Here is a 10,865-nt window from a genome sequence, read left to right on the forward strand (position 1 = left end):
TCCTCCGCTAGTATTACCTTTCGTATATAGTAGGATTACATCGTGTATCATTATTTGTACAATACCTAAATGTTTACAGTTTCAATATTGATATGTCGTCACGATATGGCTGAAATATTGCCGATGTGACGTTAAATATTAACTCACTCACTCACTCAATATTGATATGTGTGTTTAGATATCACGAACATTTTCTGTTCTTGTCTGCCACAAATTCTCACCAAGTTATCAGGGTGCCGTTCTACAAAACAACCATAGCGCTACGACAGTCGTAAGTCTATGTTAAGGAATGGGAGTTACGATCACCTTAGCCCTAAGATTGCTTTGTACAACGGCATCCTGATGTACATTGACCTAGTCGTAAGCACAGACGAATATATATCCCTTTTTCATTTTGCTGCTGTAACTTCTCTGTCTTTCTACAGCTGTCATCCTTTTTGCAAGCTACATAACGTTATGTACCAGCATACAAATCAATTTCACATAAATTTATGTCGTTGGGGTATTAGGAAGTATTTCATTCTCTTTCATTTTTCGTAAAGCAGTCAAACACAAGAAAACCCTTGTACATAAATATTATCAGTGTATTATAAAAAGTGGGAAAAATCTACGTTAAAACGCATACGAAAACACACATTTGCTGTGTCGTTTTCAAAGCCGGTTTATTATTTGCAGTTCAATTAACACCATCAGAAAATAGAGATTTGGTATACTGCAACCCTACGTACTTTAACAGTCGGAGACTGGCCCAGGGCTCTGCAACAGTATTTCCCGCACGACGATCAATTTGTCATAGCTAACGTTCCAGTCAAGGCAAGAAACTATAAATACCCAGGTTAAAATTAGGGTTTGTTTGATAAACAGAGGATATACTGATGCAATAAAATGAAACATTTTAAAAGGAATAAACAAAATGTACGTACATGAGAGGTTACATTTCCCGTAAGGTTCGGCCTAAAACGCAAATTGTTGCGTTAATGCTTTACGTTCACTGACATTCAGTGTCTTGGGTCTTACAAATTTCACTGTATCGGATAACACGAACCAGTATCTTTACATGACCTCACACAGGCGTATAGGTAAACTTGAACCCAGAATCCTTCATCTTGGCATTCCATATTTGATCAAATCTCTCGCTTTCTGCCACAGTGAACCAATTCTTCCAGTCTCCGATTTCACCTGAAACAGACAACGAATTATCAAGCGTACTGGCAGCAGGCATACGTTTGTCAACCAGCCATATGATGTACATGTACTACAATTACAGCGTGTGTTAAAGTACTGTCGGAAATAGAACAAAACTGTTTTTTCACATTTTCATCTACAATTTAGGTAGTTAATATGTGAAAGTGTGAAATATCTGTTGAACTAAGTTCGGCCTAACTACAGTCTCAGAGGTAGGGAGATAGGAAACGTTAAAAAAGGACTTTACTGATGAGAGATTAGTACAGAAATAAGCAATGCGGGTTTTTTCAAAGTCCAAAGCGACTTTTTTGGAGCAGACCATGGCTTTATGCAAATAAGTGTGCGATGATATTGTAAAACAAATGACACTTTTTGAATGTACATTTTGAAATATGACTTTGCTTAATAATAAAACGATAGCAGACGTATAAAAATAACAACTTTAAGACTGAAACAATTAAGGATATAGATACCATTGAGTCTCACTATCACTATAAAAGAAACAGGAAGGAGGGGTCGTCTCAAAAGCAAAACCAAGACGGGGATAGAGATATTAGCTAAGATAAGATAATCAGTAGAGACATATTCAATAGACAGGAAAAAGCTTAAAAGATATTTGAGATGACCCCTTGTGCCTGTAGGCAGCACGTGCTTTTCATGCCAGGTGAGTCGACGGTCCGTCGTCATACCTGGCTGAGCGACCTTATTGCCATCTATAGTCTGATCTATTGTTTTCAGCAGCTGTTCGTGTTTTTTCTTAGTATTGCCCGATTTTACGAGTAAACATGCTTTTCTGGATATCCTGTTACGCATCCCACTGAACGCCCAGTTAGACCGATGTGGGTTATTTCGACATAAGTTATTTGCAATTGTGTAAATATTAGGGATACAGAGTAACAACCTAAAACAGTTTTTGTCTATTTCCGACAGTACTTTAGCTTCTTCTGGAACACTGAATCTTGGATATCCAATACCACTTAACCATGATAACTTTGGCTGTAATATTGAAACATATTATTTTAGTGTGTTGGTAAAACCACCACCACTACCACTACTACCACTACTACTACTACTACTATTGTTGCTGCTGCTACTACTACTAGTAGTACTACTGGAATGTGTGTTCTGATTTGACAAGTGGATATTGTATATGGGATGGTGGGATGTTTGTGACATGGTCGAGGTCGAGGTCGAGGTCGATGTACAGATGACACAGAACAATGACTGGGCGACCTTCCTGTGTTTTGCTTCATTAATCTGTTGACAGTCAGATATGTCAAGTACAACACACACAAAATGTGGACGTGTTCCAGTGTTTGACTCTTTGCCTTCGACAGTAAACGTGTCCCAGATTAACACGAGCATTTATCGTCTATTCTAATTTTTAAGCAGCAGTTTGGTGATCAATAACTACTTCCCTGAGTAAACGTTCAATGAAGTGGGCTGACAGTCACCCGATATCCTAGGTCACGATCGAGTCAATCAGTGATATGAAGTAGGGATGAGGGATGGTACAAAAATGGTTTAGGTGAATTATGTAACACACATCATTTAGAAACAAACAGAAACAAAAGATAAGTTGTTTCAGTATCCAAAATAAAGTTATTGAAACATTGCAAACTTTTTTGTTTTGTCTTAGTCAGTGCACGTCCTTTTCTGAAGTTGGACGATATCACGCCGACTCCTGAAATACACGCCCAATATAACGCGTGCAAAAGCGTCCAAGTGCGTGCCAGTGGTGCTAGAATGGAGACGAAGCTATTCTATTCTGTATCATTTTTCGGTCCTTTTGTATGTAATTAAAGACAGGTAAATGGTCTAATTTGCTCTGTAGGAAAACCACTATTTAGAATATGTATATATGCGTCCCTACATAATCATGTACACCACTTACTTGATGAGGTGTTAGAATTTTCACCAAAACGTCGCATCTCATTTAAAAAAAGAAGAAGAAAAAAAACATATCTCATGCTTACTTGACCGGTAAATGGTTCATCTATTTAAAGCCAAATATGAGACAGAACAGCTGAAATAGCCAATGTTTCTGGATACATGGTCAGGGGAACGGTCATCACTCAAGATACTCAGAGCAGTGACCGTTGCTGAACTCATTGTGACCTGACCAAATGAAGGACCACGTGCCCCCACCACAGTAAAACTAAGCATTGAAAAATGTTTACGAATCTACAAAATTAATTATCTACATCATGTCATGTATTGGACTTGAAGAACTTGCACACAAGCTTCCAGAATCTAACAAATGCATTGGTTTCTTTTTTTAATACTAGTCAACCTGTTCCCAGGGCCGAAGTGAGAACGTGTAATACCTTTTCTGTAGAATGTCCCTTCTTTGCCATCTGCCCAGATCTTGATGGGAGCGTCACCTTTCATTTCCTGGTCAACCTTTTTCATCTTCTTAAAGGAACAAGCATCCGCAACCTCTTCACAGAACTGGTCCGTTGATGACAGGCCTAGGAATCTGGCGACGTCTTTCACAGTCTTGACAGGGTCCTGGAAATAGTGGTGTGAGAGGGGCGTTCAATGCCTCGACAAATTTTGATTGCGTCGTTGCTTGACCGATCGATTGATAGATTGGTTTATTGACTGATTTATTGATTATTGATTTATTAATTTTCCTTTAGTTTACGGTACAATAATGGCCAGTGTGTGTAGGACAATATAATTTGTGTTCTTTTGAGGCGACTGGGAAAACCGTATGTTGATGGGTAGCGATACTCACAAATTTCATGTCCTCGTAGAACAAATCAAGGACAGGTAACTCTGGTGCAGCTGCCACTTCGGCTTTCCATGATAGCAGATAGGTGGAGTAGGACCCAAACGCCACTAGAAAGTAAAGAAGATAAAGTTGAAACAACGGCACATGTAGCTGAATCACTTTACACTTTATCTGCAAATGAATAGCATCGACCCAAAAAACGATTATCGTAATCCAGACTTGTGACAGTCGTAGTGCTGGGATCGTAACCTCTTGTGGACAGGCCATTGACGTGTTTGTAAATATAAGTTAGGCCGGAACCAGGTCATGTGCCAGGAGCCAGCCATGTGCCAGGAACCAGGTCATGTGCCAGGAACCAGGCCATGTGCCAGGAACCAGTACCAAAAGATCTGATGTTCTTTACTGACGTTGTGGCTTTGTTTAAATGAAATCATTTTAAAGGACATGGACGACTACCAAATACCAAGACGTTCCTCGTACTTCATTGTATTCACATAATAAAACCTTTTTTTTTAAAATCCAGAATCAGTCGAAATCTGCATTAACATCAGCACGATTCCAACTGTCACGAGCTTGTGTTTATCAGTCAAAGTGACGACACCAGGTGTTCGGGAACAGAGGTCCGACAAGTACAATGCATTCGACCAGTAAATCCATGTCAGCTCATTATCTTTGTGCAATCCTACCTAAGAATGAGACACTGCGCCGAGCAAAAGCCCTCAACGTTGGGCAGGAATGGGTTTATCATTGCTTCTGAGATTATTGCTCTAATGTACACACGCACATGGATGTGTCGTAGTTCTCACCAAGACACCGTTCACTGACTCCGAGAAGACTAGCCCATGTTGTATCACCTTAATGCCGAACGTCAGCCAGGGTGACAACAAATACCGATATTAACGGGGATTAATACCACAGATATGTTTCCTGGCAGGCGCTTTATCCACTGAACCAATGAACCAATGGCCAACTTTGATGTAGTATTTTCTGACCGCTTCTTTGTGATTGGATTCCTCTCGCTTGAACCAGCCAAAGTAATTACTTCTGAAAGTGACCATATATATTCCCAGTGATGAGTAAACTTCTTGAACAGGGTTTCTCACTATGATCAACTACTCGCTGTACTTACTTTTTTCTGACAAGAACGCCTCTGTAAACTCCACGAAGTCTCCTTCATAATCATAAGGTGGAGTCATGTCCCTGCAGTGGTTGAAGAAGGACACACAGGCATCTTTAGGATTCCGCATGATCTGGAAACACTTGATCTTCTTCTCCACGACCTGTTTAGGGAGCATGCGCAGATGGAGGTGGGTGTTGAAGACACGTGGCTGTGGCACTGCTTCTATTCCATCTTTGGAGATTAATTCCAACATTCGGGTCTCTTTGACATCCTTTTGATACTTGATGGTACCACTCTTTAGCATCTCGATAACCTCCCACAACCAATGGGTTCCTAAAACAGACAAAATCAACACGAAGGGTAGCCTCAAATAGCAATAGAAATTAGTAGCGTGATATAGTGGAGACACTGTGTGATATAGTGGAGTCACTGCGTGATATAGTGGAATCACTGCGTGATATAGTGGAGACACTGTGTGATATAGTAGAGACACTGTGTGATATAGTAGAGAGTCACTGCTGTGTGATATAGTGGAGTCACTGTGTGATATATAGTAGAGTCACTGTGTGATATAGTAGAGACACTGATATGTGATATATAGTGGAGAGGTCACGTGAGATAGTGGAGACACTGTGTGATATAATATAGTGGAGACTTTACTGTGTGATATAGTGGAGACACTGTGTGATATAGTGGAGACACTGTGTGATATAGTGGAGACACTGTGTGATATAGTGGAGTCACTGTGTGATATAGTGGAGTCACTGTGTGATATATAGTAGAGACACTGTGTGACATAGTAGAGACACTGTTTGATATAGTGGAGTCACTGCGTGATATAGTGGAGTCACTGTGTGATATAGTAGAGGCACTGTGTGATATAGTAGAGACACTGTGTGATATAGTGGAGTCACTGCGTGATATAGTGGAGACACTGTGTGATATAGTGGAGTCACTGCGTGATATAGTGGAGTCACTGTGTGATATAGTAGAGACACTGTGTGATATAGTGGAGACACTGTGTGATATAGTGGAGACACTGTGTGATATAGTGGAGACACTGTGTGATATAGTGGACACTGTGTGATATAGTGGAGACACTGTGTGATATAGTAGAGACACTGTGTGATATAGTGGAGACACTGTGTGATATAGTGGAGACACTGTGTGATATAGTGGAGACACTGTGTGATATAGTGGAGACACTGTGTGATATAGTGGAGACACTGTGTGATATAGTGGAGACACTGTGTGATATAGTGGAGACACTGTGTGATATAGTGGAGACACTGTGTGATATAGTGGAGTCACTGCGTGATATAGTAGAGACACTGTGTGATATAGTGGAGACACTGTGTGATATAGTGGAGACACTGTGTGATATATAGTGGAGACACTGTGTGATATAGTGAAGTCACTGGTTGGTATAGTGGAGACACTGTGTGATATGGTGGAGTCACCGCGTGATATAGTGGAGACACTGTGTGATATAGTGGAGTCGCTGTGTGATGTATAGGATAATGTGAGTGAGTCGCTGATATGACTGAGATATAGCATAATGTGAGTGAGTTGCTGATATGACTGAGATATAGCATAATGTGAGTGAGTTGCTGATATGACTGAGATATGGCATAATGTGAGTGAGTTGCTGATATGACTGAGATATAGCATAATGTGAGTGAGTTGCTGATATGACTGAGATATAGCATAATGTGAGTGAGTTGCTGATATGACTGAGATATAGCATAATGTGAGTGAGTCGCTGATATGCTGAGATATAGCATATTGTGAGTGAGTTGCTGCTGAAGCAGTGTTAAGACTCCGGTTGGGACATGTCGTGTACCTACCACATTTGGGATATGCACATATAAAGATGTCATCGTCTTTCAATTCGGCTTCTTTGATACTCCTGAGGTGGTCTGCAGGCCGAACTCCCTTTAGCACAGAGGGATGCACTATGTACAAATACACCCCATCATGCTTGAAACAGTAGAATCCGTGGCCTTTCGAATTTCTCAGATCGGGTATCTCCCCATGGTCGGGATCCCTGGAAAATACCGAGATATCGGAAAATCGAGATATATTGGTATTGAGCTCGATAACAAGCACGCACGCACGCACGCACGCACGCACGCACGCATGCAAACACACGTACGTACGTACGCGCACACACACACATGCAAACATACATACATATATACATACATACATACATACACATACATACATGCATACATACATACATACATACATACATACATACATACATACATACATACATACATACATACATACATACATACATACATACATACATACACGATCGCCTGAGAAGTAGGCCAAGAATCACATACATACATACATACTAACCATACATACATACATACATACATACATACATACATACATACATACATTTACTCACTCACTCTGGGCGGTGGGGTAGCTTTGTGGTTAAGGCGTTCGCTCGTCACGCCGAAGACCCGGGTTCGTTCCACATGGGCACAATGTGTGAAGCCCATTTCTGGTGTCCCCGCCATGATATTGCTGGAATATTGCAAAGAGCGGCGTAAAACGTAGGTGATAATTTTAAACTCCCTCACTCACTCAAATATTGCTTGAGTGCTGCGTTCAACAACAACCAAACAAACGTACATCAAAGTCTGTTCTAGGAGTCTGTTCTAGTTGTTGTTTGTCGGTGGCACACCCAATCCTTATTACGTACAGAATTCTTGCATAACGTATTGTCCAAATGAAAGTCGACACCAGAGACGACGTACAGATCACACCGACCCAGATCCTAAGGCAGCCTGAGACGACATACAGATCACACCGACCCAGAGGCGAAGGCATACTGACATATTGCTGATATTTACGTTGTATCAGGAAACATGTGGTAATGCAGTATATCTGAGGAAACAGTACTGAGAAACAGGTCGATAACATCAGGAAAGACTTACATCACGAACTTTTCATCGCTGTTATCTGACGACATGTTGGAGACCTATATCGGTGCACCAACTCGGAGAAGACTGATATGCGCGAATCTAGGTCAGACAACCGCACAGCGGCATGTCACTTAAAGTTAATGTCATTTGTTTTATATATCACATGACTATATTGTTGCATTCTAGAAGTTGGTGAGTCAAAAATGAAGCATATAACCTTATGGATGACAACTACTTGTTGATTGCATAGCGCAACGTTTCGATGTAGATTCTTACACCGTTTAAAGCACTTGCTCATACTATAGCCGGAGTTGTACCATGGATACTGCTGTAAGTAGAGGTATATACATGTATATCTTATAGATAAGGAGTGGGTTTAGTCACAACGCAGCCCAGCTCTCCTATGTACTATTGCAGTCCTCCGGGATATGATTGGTTGATCTCAAGCCCTTTGATAGACACAAACACAGTTTTTCTGATAAATTAACATTTGGTTTAAAGATGTTTGTTTGTTTGTTTGTTTTAAATATATTTTATTCATGAGAAAAGGATTGGGTACAAGTTATACAACTTAGAACACCCTCTCCCTAGTATTTACATAGTATTATTTACATTCATTCTACAAGATGGACAGAGAAGAACAGAACAGAAATATGGGGAAAAGAGGAACAATTACAACAATTAAGAAAATCGTTTTGAATGACAAATATATGTTTGAACAATTTTAAATATGTTTTGATTTATGTGAACAGTCAGATCTGCATTGCCATGTAATAGTAACTCATAGGTTATATCCACATTTGTAATACTGCGTAAATTAGTCATCACGGTAGTTCTCTGTACTATATATAATTGACAGTCAAATAGGTAATGATAAGAATTTTCACAAACATTTCCACAAGAACAACTTGGGTTATCTCTTAAACCAGCACGGAATAGATCATAATTCAACTGACTACACATGTAACGTAGTTTTGTAAGGATGATGTTAGTGATTCTCGGTCCAGAATCAAAATATTGAGGAGCAGTTTTATGTTTTATAACAATATTCGATATAAAAGAATTCAGTGACTCGCTTTTTCTCACTTCAACTGGAAGTTGATTCCACATTCTAATTGTGGATGAAAAATAAGAATCATACGAAAATTTTAATCGCGAGAAAGGAAGTGAGACATCATCAGAGTTGCGAAGATTATAGCTACATTTAGATGCTACGTCCCCAGGAACAAGATCAATAAGGTACGATGGTGCCATATTATTCTGTATTTTGTAAAAAAAGGCGAAGTTTACGCTTTCTCCTACGTTCTGCTAAAGATTCCCAACCAGTTTCATAATACAGATGTTCATGATGAGTATATTTAGGTAAACCCGTTACAATTCTTGCTGCTTCTAATTGCAGATGTTCTGATTTATTTGCTTGATATTTAGCACATCCATCCCATACTTCACACGCATATTCAAAATGGGGTCTTATGAACATTACGTAAATTCTATTCAATACAGAGCGCGGTAATAAAAATTTGAGTTTACGTAGAGAAGATATCATTTTTGAAGTTATTTTTACAATGTTATCAATATGGTCAGACCATTTACAATCTTTTGAAAATGTTAATCCCAAATGTTTATGATTATTAACTGTTTTGACATAAACCCCGTTAAAGTAGAGATTTAGTGCATCAACATTCTTTTGCAAGGAGAAAAAGATTGCCTCAGTTTTATCAGGATTGTATGTTATAAGCCACCGCTTTGCCCAAGCCCGCAGCCTTTCCAAGTTTGAATTCAAATCTCTTTCAATGAATAGACGATCACGAGAAGATGAGCCAAGAGACGAATCATCAGCAAATAATCGTGTCAAGCAGTTTAAGTCATCAGCAATATCATTGACATAAACAAGAAATAAGAAAGGACCGAGGACTGACCCTTGAGGGACACCAGCTTGTAAATACCCCGGCTTGGATAGGGCTCCATTCACAAAGACGCTTTGTGAACGATTACTTATGTAATCTGCTAGCCAATTTAACAATGAACCATGAATTCCGTATTTTTCTAATTTCAACAATAAACCTTTATGCCACACACGATCAAAAGCTTTAGAGACATCACAGAAAACCATACAATAGTGTTTTTTATCATCTAAAGCCGCACAGATTTGGTCATATATATTTCAATTAATTGATGGACAGTTGAGTGACCAGACTGAAAACCTGATTGATACTTATACAATAATCGATTTGCATGAAAATAGTTGTACAGACGTTTAAACATCACTCTCTCAAACACCTTGCCCACACAACTGATCAAGGATATAGGCCGATAGTTAGAGGCCATTGAGGGATCACCCTTTTTAAATAGGGGCATTACATTTGCTTCTTTCCACACACTTGGATATATACTACTTTTTAATGACTGATTAAATAACATGCACAGTGGGATACTTATTGAATGTACAACATTTTTAAGAAACTTATGACTGATTCTGTCCGGACCAGAAGCTTTTTTAAGATGTAAACATTTGATTATATCGGACACTTCATTTACATCAATTGTTACACTATCTAAAACAGAATCAGTGCGTTTGTCAAAGAATGGCATATCTGTGTTTTCTTCATCAATACTAGATATAGACTGAAAATACTGATTAAGTTTCTCTGCTTTCTGCATATCAGTGAATAGCGTTGGGTTTTCATCTGCATCATTTTGTCTTAAAGACGGAATGCAAGTGACTGATCCTGAATCATTAATAAAAAACCGAAGTAGTTTCCAATAGGAATTTTTATTACTAGAATACAGATCAAGTAAAAAATCGTTTGTGAGACTGGCATAAAATGAATCCTTTGCATAACATTTCATATTATTTACTTTATTTCTTTGTTTC

At 39.2% G+C, this 10,865-nt stretch overlaps 1 protein-coding gene across 1 annotated transcript; it reads right to left on the minus strand.

Moving 5' to 3' along the window:
- Positions 1-570: 570 nt before the first annotated feature.
- Positions 571-8,132, minus strand: LOC124256588 (sulfotransferase 1B1-like). The gene is made up of 6 exons (XM_046690562.1): positions 8,003-8,132; positions 6,890-7,089; positions 5,052-5,375; positions 3,926-4,029; positions 3,513-3,696; positions 571-1,179 (listed from the first exon to the last, which is right to left on the minus strand). Exons 1-6 carry the CDS (start codon positions 8,035-8,037, stop codon positions 1,064-1,066), a joined length of 963 nt encoding a protein of 320 aa, XP_046546518.1. The 5' UTR covers positions 8,038-8,132; the 3' UTR covers positions 571-1,063.
- Between the last annotated feature and the right edge of the window lie 2,733 nt (positions 8,133-10,865).

This window comes from Haliotis rubra, unplaced genomic scaffold (genome assembly GCF_003918875.1).
Source record: "Haliotis rubra isolate DU_JTF1 unplaced genomic scaffold, ASM391887v1 Scf1163, whole genome shotgun sequence".
In the NCBI taxonomy this organism is placed as follows: domain Eukaryota; kingdom Metazoa; phylum Mollusca; class Gastropoda; order Lepetellida; family Haliotidae; genus Haliotis; species Haliotis rubra.